Source organism: Plodia interpunctella, chromosome 19 (assembly GCF_027563975.2).
Source record: "Plodia interpunctella isolate USDA-ARS_2022_Savannah chromosome 19, ilPloInte3.2, whole genome shotgun sequence".
NCBI lineage: Eukaryota > Metazoa > Arthropoda > Insecta > Lepidoptera > Pyralidae > Plodia > Plodia interpunctella.
In genome coordinates this window covers 4278242-4294974 of record NC_071312.1, presented here as the reverse complement: position 1 = coordinate 4294974, position 16733 = coordinate 4278242, and the positions used below count along the sequence as shown (strand labels likewise).

At 34.2% G+C, this 16733-nt stretch overlaps 3 protein-coding genes across 4 annotated transcripts; 2 read left to right on the top strand and 1 right to left on the bottom strand.

Annotated features, from left to right (window-relative positions):
- The first annotated feature begins 911 nt into the window (after positions 1-911).
- On the top strand, positions 912-12916 carry Gr63a (Gustatory receptor 63a). 2 transcript variants are annotated; one of them, XM_053759622.2, is made up of 6 exons: positions 912-1079; positions 8064-9957; positions 10080-10337; positions 10832-11110; positions 11843-12004; positions 12611-12916. In XM_053759622.2, exons 2-6 carry the CDS (start codon positions 9301-9303, stop codon positions 12812-12814), a joined length of 1560 nt encoding a protein of 519 aa, XP_053615597.1. In that variant the 5' UTR covers positions 912-1079; positions 8064-9300; the 3' UTR covers positions 12815-12916. The 2 variants fall into 2 exon arrangements, with proteins under 2 accessions (XP_053615597.1, XP_053615595.1); XM_053759620.2 differs by lacking the exon at positions 912-1079 and having other exon boundaries at positions 7805-9957.
- Positions 4132-7797, bottom strand: LOC128678225 (uncharacterized). Its single transcript, XM_053759623.2, has 2 exons — positions 7572-7797; positions 4132-7382 (listed from the first exon to the last, which is right to left on the bottom strand). Exon 2 carries the CDS (start codon positions 6868-6870, stop codon positions 5509-5511), a length of 1362 nt encoding a protein of 453 aa, XP_053615598.1. The 5' UTR covers positions 6871-7382; positions 7572-7797; the 3' UTR covers positions 4132-5508.
- A 328-nt stretch (positions 12917-13244) lies between the features above and the next one.
- Positions 13245-16510, top strand: Cdc37 (Cell division cycle 37). Its single transcript, XM_053759552.1, has 5 exons — positions 13245-13429; positions 13531-14094; positions 14431-14546; positions 14903-15092; positions 15375-16510. The coding sequence occupies exons 1-5, from the start codon at positions 13397-13399 to the stop codon at positions 15600-15602; spliced, it is 1131 nt and encodes a 376-aa protein (XP_053615527.1). The 5' UTR covers positions 13245-13396; the 3' UTR covers positions 15603-16510.
- The last annotated feature ends 223 nt before the right edge of the window (positions 16511-16733 follow it).

The following is a 16733-nucleotide window of genomic DNA, read 5'->3' as shown; positions in this document are numbered from 1 at the left end:
TTGAACAATAAAAACAAATAGGACACAGGCTTGAACTAAGGCTGAATGCTTCTCCATATCTTTTTTATCTAAAGTGTTATGACTATGTAGTCTTATTTGTTTCAGGCTACTAACAATTTCTTCTTATTATACTTAACTAGCCGTGCCCCGGGGATTCGCTCCCGCGGGAATTTCGGGATAAAAATCCTATGTGTTATTCCAAGTTATATTCTACCAGTGTTTCATAACAATCCGTCCAGTATATTGTGCGTGAAAAAGTAACATACATACCCAACCCATATATGCTCATAAACTTTCGCATTTGTAATATTAGTAGGATTCAAGACAAATAAAGTGATAAAAGCACTATACAAACAATTTAAACCTATCCGTCAAAGAGATTTTTATACTATGTCTACGAGTAGACTGGGAACAACTACTTACAACTACTCACTTGTGAAACGTGGGTACATATACATACATACACATCACATCACAAATAAATATTCTTATTCTATGCTCTTATCTCATTTTACAAAGTTACATAAGTATCTATTAATTCACCCACGTTTGACATTGAATGTAGGTGTGTAAAATCAAGTAGGTATAAAGTGAAGTTAATTTCGTAATTGTTTACCTTTGAATATTCAATAATATATTCCTACTCCTACTTTATTCTATGAAGTTGCCACCCACACGTTACTCGGGTTATTCCCTGCGGCCGGACCTGTTCAGTGCTCATATTCTACAAATAAAAGGCACACGTGTGGCGAATCCGTTTACTTTTCAATCTGGCGATCGGACACGCTCACTGGCAACAATCGTGTCATAAAATACAGAATTTACATATAACTAGTCTGTATTGCTGCGGAATAAGATCCATTCATAATAAATTTAAGTAATAAATATAAGTTAGAACTTTATACTTTCTGTTAAAAGTCCTTTTATCTCAGTTTGTATAAAACGCGTTTTTACTTAAATCTCATCAGACTCGCTACTCCCTAAAATACAGGTTTAATCCTAGCTTCGGGAGCAGATAATCGCACAAGTAAATAAATAAATAATATAGGACAAATCACACAGATTGAGATAGCTCCAAAGTAAGTTCGAGACTTGTGTTATGGGATACTAACTCAACGATACTATATTTTATAACAAATACATATATAGATGGTAATAATTCGGACCACATGTAAAAGAAGTCGCGGACACTGCTAGTTATAAACAATTTTCAAGTAATATCATCACTATAAAGGTCGTTCTTCAAAGCCGAAGAGCCTCAAAGATTGTGACAGTGCCTTCAGTTTTTTTTTTAGAGCAAAGTGGGCAAAGGAATATGCGGGTCGGACACTAGCAACCTTATACGTGTTACCAATTTTTAAGATGACGACGGTAGTCGTCAACAATCAGAAAAATCTGATACGAATATGTACGATTTTTTTAAATTGTTTGTGAGTTGACTAACACAAGCGACTAAATTGCTGTCAAAAATGCACTTCTGTGATCTTCAATATTTCATGGCCATAGGCAGACTGTCACATTTATTCTAATCTAGTAAGGAAAAGATAACAAAAATGACTTCGTTACAAAAATGACAGACTTTAATTTTAGAAAATGTAATTAAAAGGAAATGGAAGAATACCGTTAATTAGGTGGGTAACAAAATATTAACACATCCCGATTGATAAAAAGGTCTCTAAACAAAAACACCACTTCCTTTAATCCTCCAAATCAGCCAGACATCAAGGAAACTTAGGGAAAGAGAATATCTTCAAAGTGCGGCCGTAGGATGAAGGGGAATCCGGTACCGGAGCGTAAATCCCTATGGGAAGAAAGTAATTGCATGCTATTAATTAGCTACACGCTATTTAAAATAAAGGGATGGTAAATAGATAAGATATTATAGGTGATTTGCTTACATATAATATTTATCTATGATGAGGTTTTTCACATAGAACTATATTCTAACAAAATAACAGCTATAATAACAAAGAATAAAAGTAGCTCTTACCCAAAATATTTGGGGATCCTATAATTAATTACAGATCTATCTTAATAGATAAATAGGAGATTAAAATTTATTTTAATCTTTACACATTAGAATATAATCAACCAATCTTTCAGTTTGACATACAAGACCATGACAAGACATTATCAAGAACCAAAATAATAGACAAACAGAATGAAAGAGTTCCGAAATGAAAATAAAAAAAAACGTTAAAACATAAAAGTGTTACATACCCCTCTTTTTAGGTAAGGATTTTTCATAATAAAATCCGCTACTTAACATTTAAGTTAACTTAAAATCTTTAACATGCCAAGATCCTAATTTATTACCACACATATCCTCCAATTCATAAACCAACTTCGATTTTTTTCCGATTATGCGACATTTTATAAACTTAGGTGCTAGTTTTTTACAAAATTTATTACCCTTATCGCTTTGGTAAAATGTTTTCCTCCAAATAATATCACCCACATTGAAATCTATGTTCTTTCGACGAAGATTATAATAAGTACTATTTCTTGCGTGAGCTTTAATCAAGGAGGCATAGACCTTATCAAAAATTTTACTCAAGTAACCAAAATTTTCCGCGTAAGCATCGCGTGGTGTGAATACAATATGACCTTCCAGGTCGGCATCTGAATAATGAGAACCACAAGTCACCAGTTCACGACCAAAAACTAAAAATGATGGTGAATAGCCTGTTACCTCATTAACAGCACTATTTATAGCAAATTGAATTTTTGGAATCTGAGTATCCCATGACCTGTGGTCGTTATCTATAAATGTAGAAATAGCTGTAACTACAGTTTTATTATACCGTTCAACCATATTAACTTGAGGAGTATAGAAAGGAGTGTAAAAAATATTAGGTATTTTATAAGTAGAAAATAATTTTTTCAACGTGTTACTGATAAATTGTTTACCATTATCCATTATTATGGTACTAGGTATACCATGAACAAGGAATATTTTATCTTCCAAAATATTACATATTATATCAGCTGTTGCACGACGTATTGGAAATAACATCGTATATTTAGAAAAACAGCAAGTTATGACCAATAAAAATGTATTCTGTTTTCTAGATATAGGTAAAGGACCAACGAGATCAACACTAATCATTTGAAAAGGGCGACTACAATTCTTTGGACGTCCCATAGTTCCTAAAGTAGCATGATTCGGATATTTATAAGACAAACATACATCACAACAGGTTACAAAATTACTAACGTCTTTTTGCATACTAGGCCAAAAATAATTCAAAGATATGCGTCTATAAGTTTTAAAAATACCAAAATGACCAGAGCTCGCTTCACAATGATTACTAAAAATTATGTCTTGGCGATACTCTAAAGGAATAACCTCTTTCCACTCAAATTCCCTAGCAAGAGGATTAATAGATTTAATATAACGGTATAGTTTACCATTTAGAACACGATAATTAACAAAACTTGTTGGAGAATGTAAACAACCATTGTAAATATCTAAGAACCAAGAGTCAGTAGCTTTAAGAACCGGCTCATTCGATCCATTGTTAGATAAATCAATAGCAACTACAGGTACGGATCGTGATAAACTATCGGGAACAATATTGTCCTTGCCTTTACGGTGCTTAATTTCAAAATTGAAAACGGAAAGACGGACACCCCAGCGAGCTAGTCTCCCAGTAGGATTATTAAGATTTAAAAACCATTTTAGTGAAGAATGGTCAGTAAAGACAGTAAATTTTAATCCGTTCTCTAAATAACAACGCCAATGTTCAATCGCGGTCAGAACTGCTAAAGCTTCGCGTTCAGTAGCACTGTAATTGCGTTCTTGTTTACTTAAAGATTTGCTCATGTAAGCAATTACTTTTTCCTCGCTACCTAGAGTCTGAGTTAGTACTGCGCCTAAACCATGATCACTAGCATCGGTATGAACCTCGAAAGGTTTAGAGTAATCTGGACAAGAAAGAATAGGTGCTGAAACCAAAAATCCTTTTAAACGAGTAAAATAAATAAATATAAATAAATATATTAGGACAAATCACACAGTAAAAGCAACATCAGCTTCCTTTGACCAGACAAATGGAGGAGCCTTCTTACCTTGAGATGTTAGTTTATTCAGGGGAGAGGCTAGTTGACTGAAATTAGGAATGGATCGACGATACCATGAAGCAGTACCAATGAATCGACGAACTTCTTTACGGTTTGATGGAGTTGGGTAATTAAGGATAGAATTAATTTTATCAGGATCAGCACGCAAACCATTGGAATCTACAACATATCCCAAATATTTTAGCTCTTGTCTGAAAAATTTACTTTTCTCAGAATTTATAGTTAAATTGGCTAATTTGAGTTTTTCTAAGACTTTGTTCAGAAGAAAGATATGATGTTCAAATGATTCAGAAACTATTATAATGTCGTCGATATAAACAAATACTTTATGTTCAAATTCAGGTCCATAGAAAAGAAAATCTACTAACCTTTGTTGTGTAGCTGGAGCATTAGTTAAACCAAAAGGCATAGACTTAAATTGAAACGTACCACGAGAAGGAATATAGAAAGCAGTCTTACAACGATCTTCCTTGCTTATTAAAATCTGCCAAAAACTTTTAGATAAATCAATGCTACTTAAAAATTTAGCATCGCGTAAGTTATCTAGAATCTCAGAAATATATGGTAAACTGTATGCATCTCTTCTAGTTATTGAATTTAATTTTCTACTGTCCAGGCAGAATCTCAATTCACCATTCTTTTTAGGAGTAAGAAGTACAGGAGAAGACCAAGGACTCTCACAAGGCTCTATAACATCGTCTTTAAGCATGTCATCCAGTTGTTTAATAATAATTCGCTGTTTCTCCGGTGACATGCGATAATAACGTTGACGTATGGGGGCAGCATCCCCAGTATCAATTGTATGTTGTATTAATGAAGTACGACCTAGGCCTTTTTCTTCATAAGAGATATCGCGAAATTGCTTAATAAGATCATCAATTGTATTCCTTTGTTCAACTGTAAGATGATCATAAGAATACAAAACAGATGTACCCTTAGTTTTAAAATCTATATTATTAACAGTTTCAGAATCCTTAACAAAATTTACAGCATCTAGATATTTTGGAAAAAGACCAAAGGTACGCCAGAAATCTATACCCAATATGAGGGAATATTGAATATCAGGAACTACATGCACAAACAATTGATGACACTGATTTTTAAATAGTATAGGAAGTGCCATTTGACCAATTGAACTTAATTTATGTCCACCAGCACCAACGAATTGAGTATTATCAGTCTCAATCAATTGGAATCCCATATCAATTAACCTTGAATGAGACCCATTCCCTAAAATAGTTACACAAGAACCTGTATCAAGTAGCCCTGTAAACGACTCATTAAGAATGCTTATAGTTACATAAGGTCTAGCTTTATTTAGACAATTGTTATCGATTGAAGCAACGGAATTAAAAGCAGAAAATTGTCTAATAAAAGTAAGCCAACTTTCCCATTCCTTTGAACGATCACTCCAATCGAACTTGTCTAGTTTTTTGACTTAACCTTATTAATTTGTTCCCTTTTATGACAATCTGGACATTCCGGGTAGCGAACATCCTTTTTACCACATTTAAAACAAATCAAAAATCGAGGTTGCTTGCAAACTCCAAGTGAGTGTGAGTTAGACCTACATCTTGGACAATACACAAATTCAGAAACCTCAGTACATAGAGCAGCCACTTCGTTTTTAGATGTTTGAGTTGCGTCAATAGAATTAACTTTATTACCAGTAGTAATTGTGTAAGACTTATTAAATGAATTGAATTTACCATATTGATTATTTTTAAATTTATCAAATTTAGGAAAAGAAGAATTATAATTATAAGCGAATTCAGGAGCAATAGTACTAGTAGTTATGGAAGGAGGTTCGTGAAAAGAGGAGAATCTAGACTGAATATTTTCATAATTACGACATATAGATATCAATTCATCAATAGTCTTAATCTCCGGTGAAGCCGCGATAGTATTAGCATAACAAGGACGTATGTTATGTAAAAGAATGTCTAACTTTTCTTCAATTGAGACCGGTTTGGAAAGACGAGCGAATAAACCATGCATAATAGAGATATAGACAATTATATTTTCGCGTTCACCCTGCGTACGAGAACGAATTTCAGCAGCTAAGCGATAATCATAGTCTTTACTACAGAAATCCTCCTTGAGCAAAACACACAACTCTTGCCAAGACTTAACTTTATCTTTATTATATCTGTACCAATGCAAAGCATCATCAACAAAGATTTCAAATGCGAGTGATAAAATTTTATCAAAGGATATTCCTCTGGATTGAACGAACTCATCAACCTTCTGAATAAATGAATGCACACAAGATGATCCAGAATATTTTAACTTAGATAAATCTGAATATAAATTTTTGTCACAAACAATAGGCGTAGCAGTAGTAACAGATATACCCTCACTAACTACAGAGGTAGTACTTGCATGAGAAGTACTTTGTTTATAGGAAGCTAATTCATTGAGTTGACTTTTAAGATCAGAAACGCAAATTTTATAAACATCGAGCTCCGCTTCTGCGCTTCTAATTCTATTAAGACGATGATAAATATGGTGTAGCAATGTTTCGGTTCTTACATATAAGTTTTTATCAAAATGCTTACTAAGAGCACCTAAATTAGTTTGAGACTTCAAAAGAGATTCTTTTACCTCTTTTAAATCAAGTCCCGATTCAAGATGAGATTCAAGAATGTCTTCTGATGGTAAAGACAGTGATAATTTCGAAATTAGTTTTCGTAATTCTTGCACTGAATCACCACTACCACCACGTAACTGAACTTCGTATTGAAGTTCAGCTTTTTGAAGTGAAAAATATTTAATAGTGTAAGACATAATGGCAAATTAAGTATGTATGCAAGTAGGTAAAATTAAATAAACTTAAAATAAATAACCAATTCAAGAGCATACAACATTTGGAAGTGCACAAGTTACATACAGAATAATTAAGTAAAAACTAAAACCGTTTAAAACCAACATCAGCGATAACTATTAAATGCAGGAAAAAAACCAAATTACGGGGGATCGGGAGTGAATATTCCTGTCGTTGGGCGCCAAATGTCACATTTATTCTAATCTAGTAAGGAAAAGATAACAAAAATGACTTCGTTACAAAAATGACAGACTTTAATTTTAGAAAATGTAATTAAAAGGAAATGGAAGAATACCGTTAATTAGGTGGGTAACAAAATATTAACACATCCCGATTGATAAAAAGGTCTCTAAACAAAAACACCACTTCCTTTAATCCTCCAAATCAGCCAGACATCAAGGAAACTTAGGGAAAGAGAATATCTTCAAAGTGCGGCCGTAGGATGAAGGGGAATCCGGTACCGGAGCGTAAATCCCTATGGGAAGAAAGTAATTGCATGCTATTAATTAGCTACACGCTATTTAAAATAAAGGGATGGTAAATAGATAAGATATTATAGGTGATTTGCTTACATATAATATTTATCTATGATGAGGTTTTTCACATAGAACTATATTCTAACAAAATAACAGCTATAATAACAAAGAATAAAAGTAGCTCTTACCCAAAATATTTGGGGATCCTATAATTAATTACAGATCTATCTTAATAGATAAATAGGAGATTAAAATTTATTTTAATCTTTACACATTAGAATATAATCAACCAATCTTTCAGTTTGACATACAAGACCATGACAAGACATTATCAAGAACCAAAATAATAGACAAACAGAATGAAAGAGTTCCGAAATGAAAATAAAAAAAAACGTTAAAACATAAAAGTGTTACAAGACTCTGAAAAATTAGAGACCTTTGTTTTCAAACGACCATTACTCTGCTAAAAATAACATTTGCATGTCATGGCTTTAGGTTTCGGTAATACATTTATTTTACAATGGATTAATTCGTATATCTGTAACTTTCACTTTTCAAGAGTTTTTTATTAATGAGAAGAGAGAAATGAGAGACAAATTAAACTTCCGCATTAAGGCCAAGTGGACAAAATATTCTTCCAAAAACGAAAATTTATATTTTCTTAACCTAACTTCTTATAGTCTATCCACTGAGGTAACCCAGCAACCAGCATACACACTCGCTCAAGCGCCACTAACGCGAGTTAGATGATGATTGCAGCATCCGCCAGCCGCGGCCAACTATGAATATTTATAAAGTCGTTCACAACGCTCGATAATGTTAGTTATGTATACGTCACAAACATGTAATAATAAGAGGATGTATTGTCCAAAATAATTTCTTGACATTTTACAGCACATTGCACATGCACGTGTACACAGGGACACAGACACGTGAGCACAGGGCACGTGTCCATTTATTATTACATACGGCCTTTATAGCAAAAAAATATATACTTGTATCTGTAAAAATATGTACCAATCAATTTTGTAGCACATAAATCATTAATTTAAAGTTCGTAGCATGGACAAAATTAGCGTAGCATTCACTACGAAAGACGTAGCACATGCTACGGAGTCGTAGCAATACCCATAGCTTCTGCGTTTACAATTTATTCATAAATAATTTAAATACTTAATTATAAATTCATAATCATCTATCAGATAATAACCAATTAAGGGAAAATATGACAATGATTTGAAGTTGTTATGAATTTAATACCAGGCTCAAATACTTTGGTACACATCTGTAATCGGTGCTTTAAAAGTAAAAGTGCTTATTTTAGACACCCTTATGCGCTGAAAACACATTAAAGCGGCGATAAATTTACATAAATGTACAATTTATCACTTGTTAACTAAAGAAACATCGGCGGAGATTTGGCGAGGAAATGGCGAAATATGAAAATAAACGTAATAATGGGCAATTGAGATGATAATGAGTTTAATTAAAATTCTTTATTTGTACATAGAAAGGTAAAAAACAGAATATGTTTTCAGAGTTATAAAAGAAATAAATATACATGAACATTCCGTTGTACAATTTCTGACTTTGTTGTGCTTAAATGATAATAGAATTATAGAAATCTGTTTGTCGACTAAATTACAAAACCGCTTATTTATAATATCTTAGTTCTTTGTAAACCGTAAGATGAATATGAAATCTTAAAATTAATTCCACACATATTTTCGAGTATATTGTAACGAGAGTGTTTTTACAATAAATCAAAAATACTTTAAATATAAGAGGGTATCGTTTATGACGTGTTTGCACAAGCCACGTCATTAAGATCATGACTCGACGAGGTTCCGCCCCTGTCACAGCCAGGGCCTGTCCAAGGTGAAGTGCGACATCAAACATTAACACAAGGACGACAAAATGCTTACGTGGATGCAATCAACTTGTCAACCTTTGAAATATGACAACCCTAAAGCCATTAGGCTTATTCTCTCCACAGCTAGTCGCACTGTAACATCCATTGAAACCACGCACTTTAAAATGTCTTTATATTCGAGCAACAGTCTTTTCCCGACCTCAATGATACCGATTCCAAATGGCATCGCATCGCAAATGGACGAAAAACCGAAGAATAAAATCGTCTACCTAGACGTGACCCCGGCACGGACACCAAACATGAAACCATATTCTCCAAACGCTGTAATCCCTTTGAACAACAATCTAGTAGACCCGCAGATTAGCAGAGACATCATCTACGAGAATATAAAACCTGTGTTCAGTATTTTGAGAATTATGGGCGTGCTTCCTATAACGAGACCCAAACCTGGCATAAGTCAATTCTTGATAGCATCTCCAGCTATGGCGTACTCTGCTATTGTCTACATTTCTCTAGTGAGCTATGTTCTCTATTTATCTCTGAATAAGCTTCAAATTCGGCGAACCGCAGAGGGGAAATTCGAAGAGGCAGTAATTGAATATTTATTCACCGTTTATTTGTTCCCCATGATCGCGGTGCCGATAATGTGGTATGAAACGAGAAAGATTGCTGGCGTCCTGAACTCTTGGGTCGATTTTGAGGTAAGTGAATATTTAATTTATAGATGGACTTGACTGGCAATAAACTTTATGTAGTTTCAATATTGTTTTTATTTTGTAATCTCAAAATCTCGATAACAATAAGCATATTGTTTCCTTTTCAGTTGATGTACAGACAAATGTCCAGCCGACCGTTGCCAATAAAAATGTATAAGAAATCCCTGGCTATCGCTATAATAATCCCGGCGCTGTCCACCGCCTCAGTCATCATCACACACGTCACCATGGTGCACTTCAAACTGATACAAATCATCCCGTACATATTTCTAGAAATACTGACCTACATACTGGGCGGGTACTGGTATCTGCTCTGCGATATTCTTAGCGTTTCTGCTAACATTCTAGCTGAAGACTTTCAACAAGTAAGTAATATGTATATTTAATATACTTACGCATGCGAACATACATAACATTGTATTTAATTATGTGCCAATAAACAAATAATAGTTAAAACTGCTATTAGAAACACACAGATTTATTACATTACTAACGAAATCATTCAACATGATGTCTAGTACTTATGTCTTCAAAGTTCGTTCGGTAAATGAATTTGGAAATTTTTCCAAATAGATTTACCAACACTTATTTATTTAAATCGAAAATAACCCTTTAAAAACACTATGTACGCCAGATAATTCGTTTCTAACAATAATACCGCCAATCCAAATCGATGCACCCGTTCAGAGACACATGCGACGGTCAAACTTATAACACCCCACTTTTTCCGTCGGGGTTTAAGAATACATTCTAGTTGACAACTTATCTAATTACAAATTTCCGATATTCTCCTATCGACAAATCGTTTTTGTCCACCGTTTGCAAGAAAGGGATTATCTAATCGTCATTAATCTTCCAGGCTTTGCGCCACATCGGGCCCGCGGGCAAAGTAGCAGAGTACAGAGCTATGTGGTTGCGCCTGAGCAAGATAGCCAGAGACACTGGCATCTCAAACTGCTACACGTTCACCTTCGTCAACTTGTATCTCTTTCTGATAATCACGCTCTCTATTTACGGCTTGCTGAGTCAGATCTCTGAAGGATTCGGAATTAAGGACATTGGGCTCGCCGTCACTGCACTTTGCAGCATTTTCTTATTGTTCTTCATTTGCGACGAGGCTCACCAAGCTTCGCATAATGTAAGTAACTCTTTATTTTTCCTCTTCAAGGTGCATTCAGGGCTGCGACGCTGCGAAGCCCGGAATCTATGTGTCCCTTAATTACTTTGTACGAAATCCACGGAAGGATATGTAGTGGTCCTGTTCTGAGGCAGACATAAACAGAAATATTCATTTGCATTATCATACAAAGACATAATATTAGGTATTTAGCAATACAAAGAAATACGAGTACTATTACACCATCAAAATTGTAATCCATCACTATCTAAAATCAATAAAAAATTTAGAATATTCAAAATTCATTAATAAAGAATAAACATATATTTTAACGGTGTTACAGCAAGCAAGAATTGAATTAGGTAGATTAAAATATTCATTAATTCATAGAAGCATTTTGTCAATTAACCTGTTACACAATTTTTAATTTTAACGATACCTAGGTAATTTTCTTACATCAACTAATCAATCATAAATTACCAAATTTATTAAAATATTTTTGATTGCCTAAATATGACACTGTTTGTAAATAGTGTTCTAGTCCATTCGGTATAATGGTCGGATAAAGGTATTTTTCAAATTTATGAAAATAAATAACTATAAGGGCTTACATACGTATGTATGTTTGCCTTTCCATACGGATAATCTAAATCAAAATACTTGGGGTGGTCTCAATTTACTACGGAGTACCTACTAATTCCATGGTTACTACACAGTTACTCGTTAAAAGTTTATTTTTCATTAATTGTTTAGGTCCGCACCATCTTCCAAAAGAAGCTGTTGATGGTGGAGCTATCTTGGATGAACGCCGATGCCCAAACCGAAGTAAACATGTTCCTGAGAGCCACCGAGATGAACCCCTCGCAAATCAGTCTCGGCGGCTTCTTCGATGTCAACAGAACTCTTTTCAAATCCGTACGCATTTTGTTCACTATAATATTTAATAACTAGTTGTGCTACAGAGCTTCACTTCAGGATACAGTTTAGGTACTTTTTGCGCTATTCCAGGTTATTTTACCTTACACAAAATTATATCGAAATCCGCGCAATAAAAAATGTTATTCGTTACTAATCGTTAACGAACATAACGTTAACGTTAACATCTGAGTTAGAAGGATAAGTATTAGCAGGATATATGTTTCTTGCAACAATAAATTTAAACCAGTTTTCGGTTTTGTCGTCGTCAAGAAAAAAAATTTAATTTCGATTTCTATAGTACCTACTCATAATGCCACAAAATACAAAAAACTAGCGAACCGCCCCGGCTTCGCCCGTGTGCGTTATATAAACCATTCTCTTCAAATAATCCATTTCAAAAACCCACAACAAAATCCGCAGTTAAAGATCTACGTAGTTTTAAAGATATATACATAGAGACAGACAAACAGCGGGAAGGGACTTTGTTATAGGTATAATAATAATGTAATGAAGAAGAGAGGGCATAACAAAATCCTGCTTATGACTTAAAGTATATAAATACCTATTTCGCAGTTTGATGTTATGTTTCATCCTTTCTACCAGCTAATGGCGACAATGGTGACGTATCTGGTGGTGTTGCTGCAGTTCCAGATCAGTATCCCTGATGAAAACCAGGGTCAGGGAGGTGAATACGAAGAATCCGCAGCCAACGTCACTTCTGCAGTCACTGAAGTCATGACTACTACTACCACGGTCGCTACTACCGTACTGACTACGTTAGCCAAGAAGAAAAAGAATAAACATTAGCCATATGTACATTAGTACTTAAATTATATTTTATATAAGATCATAGATTACTATTAGCATTAATAGGTATTTGACATTGGATTAAAACTGTGTGCCTCTCTACTACATTTTATTTCATTTAAATCTGGAGACAAGAATTCTACGAGAATACAATAATTTTCCTTGCTTTAATTTTAAAAAATCAAATAAATGGGGAGCTTGGGTCATCTGCTGAGCTTTGCGTAATATACCCCATTTTAAGTCTGTTTATGTTTCAAAAAATAAATTTCGTTAAAAAATACATATACGGCTATCATTAACCATGGATTTAGTAAGTACTTCGTACAACGATCCTACTAATTCCATGCATTAAATACGTCTATGCCTAAAATAGAATTCTCTGTCACTGTCATTCGTGACACTGACATATAATTTTATTTGCTGTCCGCTGTACTGATTGCTGAGTGGTCAGTGGCCGGAGAACAAGACGAAACGAAATCTGAAGAATATTCTGGGCATTTCTACTTAGGTGTGAAGAAATAGTTAACAAATATATCTTTGCCGATTCATTCGTTTGATATAATACAAAAATAAGCCTTAAAAATGGTGGACTACAGCAAGTGGAAAGACATCGAGGTGAGTGGTTATAAAATTATTATTGTGATTCCTCAGAATTCCATCAACTTTGATAGCTCTGTGTATTATCTGATAATAAATAATATTGTATTGATCAACAGCTCTCTGACGATGAAGATGAGACCCATCCTAACATCGACACACCATCCTTATTCCGATGGAGGCATCAAGCGCGCATCGAGCGCATGGAAGAGCGGCGTCGAGAAAAGCAAGAACACGACCAAAGAAAAGCTGAAAACATCAGAAGATTGGGGGAAGTGAAGAGAAAGTTGGCCGACAGTCCAGATGGTCCTGACTTGGAAAGTTTAAAAAAGGAACTAGCTCAGCTGGAGAAAGAAGAAAGAGAAATCAAGAGAAAAGAAGATGACTTGAAAAAGAAAGAGCGACTAACGCCATGGAATGTTGATACTATCAGTGAACCAGGTTTCACTAAGACTGTAATAAACACTAAACAACTAAGATCTAAAGATGAAAACTTAACTGAAGAAGAAAAGGAAGCCAAGATGAAGAAGTTTATCAAGGAAAATGAGAAGCTTCTCAAGCAGTATGGAATGCTGAGAAGATATGATGACTCAAAGAAGTTCCTGATGGAGCATAACCAACTAGTTTGTGAGGAAACTGCCAACTATTTGGTTATTTGGTGTATTAACCTGGAAATGGAGGAGGTATGTAGTAATTACATTATGTTCATGATTTTCAAGCAACCTTTATTTGAAATAGTAAATTTACTAGATTACATTAATTACAAAAGCATAAAAATATGTTTTCATGGAAACCAAATTTTAAATTATGCTAAGAAAATATTGCTAAGAAAATATTGCTTAAAACATGCAAACTATAAATCTAAGATGATTATCTTAGATTTATAGTTTGCATGTTTTATTAAATTCACATGTTTTATAATGTCCATATATTTTTTCATAGGCATAAACATAAATTTCTCTTTATTGCAAACAAACATTTGCGCTCCAGGTCTTCTCAATTGTGTTGTAATTTTCCAGAAACACGACCTGATGGCCCATGTATCCCACCAAGTTATCTGCATGCAGTACATCCTGGAGCTGTCAAAGCAACTCGATGTGGATCCCCGGGCTTGTGTTGGGTCTTTCTTTGCAAGGTACCTCATTCTGCCTGATTGATTTCCTTTTTGAGAATCACTACTTCTATTTCTGGAAGGAACAGAAGACAAATAAGCAAGGCAAGAAATTACTGACAAAACCTAGAAAACATTGTGTTTTCTTTGACAACTTTACTTTACTTTATTTACAATGGCACCCTTTAAGAAGATTTAAAAACCTTTTCCGAAAAGTATTTTATAAGAATTATTTATTTATTTAATGATTAAAGGAACAATTTATAATATGAAATATTAGCACATAAACAATAAAGAAACCAATTTCTTAAATATAAGCACCAGAAATATATGACTGATATTATTTATGATCAACATAATATCCATTTTTATATTTTCAGAATCCAAGAAGCAGAAAAAACTTACAAAGATGCCTTTGATGATGAATTAGAACAGTTCAAGAATAGGATTAGAAAGCGAGCTGCAGAGAAGATCCAGGAAGCCATCCGGGAACAGGAAGAGGAGGAAAGGAAGGCCAGGTTGGGGCCCGGCGGGCTGGACCCACTTGAGGTTCTGGAAGAATTGCCCCAGGTTGGTGCCCTACATATAATAATTCACATGTATATCAATGTTTTGTTAACTATTTAGTTAAAATACATTCATTGTTATGTTACACATTTAACTATTTTCATACTTACATTTGAATTCTTAATTCAAAAATACTTCTTTAAATATTAAATTCTGGAACAAAATGGCATTTATTGTGCACATCCAAAGTACAGAGAACAGCACATCAATTTATCCAAATAGCAAATTCACCACTGTTGCCGTTCTACTGAGTGCTAATTCATACATATTTATGTAACATTTCAGGAACTGAAAGATTGTTTCGAAAAGCGCGACATCCCGCTGCTGCAAGCGACAATAGCAAAAATGCCAGAGCAAGAAGCAATCTACCATATGAAGAGATGCATAGACTCCGGACTCTGGGTGCCCGGCAAGAATGATGATGATGAGGATACCACTGAGGGGGGAAGCATGCCTAACACTTCCGCAGCAGAAACTGCTGAACCTTCTGTTAGCACAGATGACATAGACTGAAATTCCTATGTATTTATCATTTATTTCGTTTTGGTGGTCTTTTTTACGTCTCTGTTTTAGGGATGTTTCGGATCTTCGACTCAAGATGCTCTTCCGTAAATTCAATCCGGGAAGTCGATAGTCCGCAACATTTCTAGTTAATTTAACGTAATTAGAAAATTATGATACAAAATTGCGATGTTTAGGTTATTTTATATTAGGAGTAATACTAACAGATCAAATCAATGACAAGATTAACGGAATAGATTGTGATGGTCTCAAAATTAAGTACTACATCTACAGCCTACCTACCTAATTGGTTCATACCTTTTAACCTAATTGGTTCATACCTTTTACACTTTTCATACTAATTCGTTTTGTCTAAGGAACGTCCGGACCACAGGCGGCTTTATCGTCAATCTCAAAGCAGTTTGTCAAATGTATGAATTTTTAAAACATTGTACTTATAGAAGAAATTCTAAAACCTTTAGTTCTAGAATTTATCTCATAATATCACAAAGGTCTGGACTAAATAACACGTTGAGTCGGAATTATTAAGGGCACCCCTAGTGATACATTGCTTTTCCTTAGTTAAAAAATTCGTATTTTCACACAATTCAGAATATGCGTAAGAGCGATATGTGCAACATGATTGATGTCAGTACCATGGAATTAGTAGGTACTCGTACTTACTAAATCCACGGTCAGTACCTACTCAACTTTTACGTACTTGTTAGATAATCAGCCTAATAACCCACCCAGTAGCGTTATTGATCATTTGCTTTTGTCATTTTTATAGTTTTCTCAAAAAATGCATTTTTTTCCAGTGCATTCCCTTTTTCATTTATTGAATGAAATCTTGCGTATGTACAAATACTACAAAATTCTTGCTATTAAGATTTTAACTATAATAAATAATTATTATGAAAGTGCGTTTTTCAATCCACAGATCTTATTTCTTAAAATCCTTTTAAAATTTTGGCCCCTCGCTACAATACCAATTTAAAAATTACTTTTTTTATGCACAGTCACGCTATCTACTTTTACCAAATAGAGGAAACGACCAAGCAGGAATCACATACTTTCCGGATAAAATTTGAAATGTATTTTACAGAAAATGAGAATCTAAAACCATTCAACAATTCGATCGAT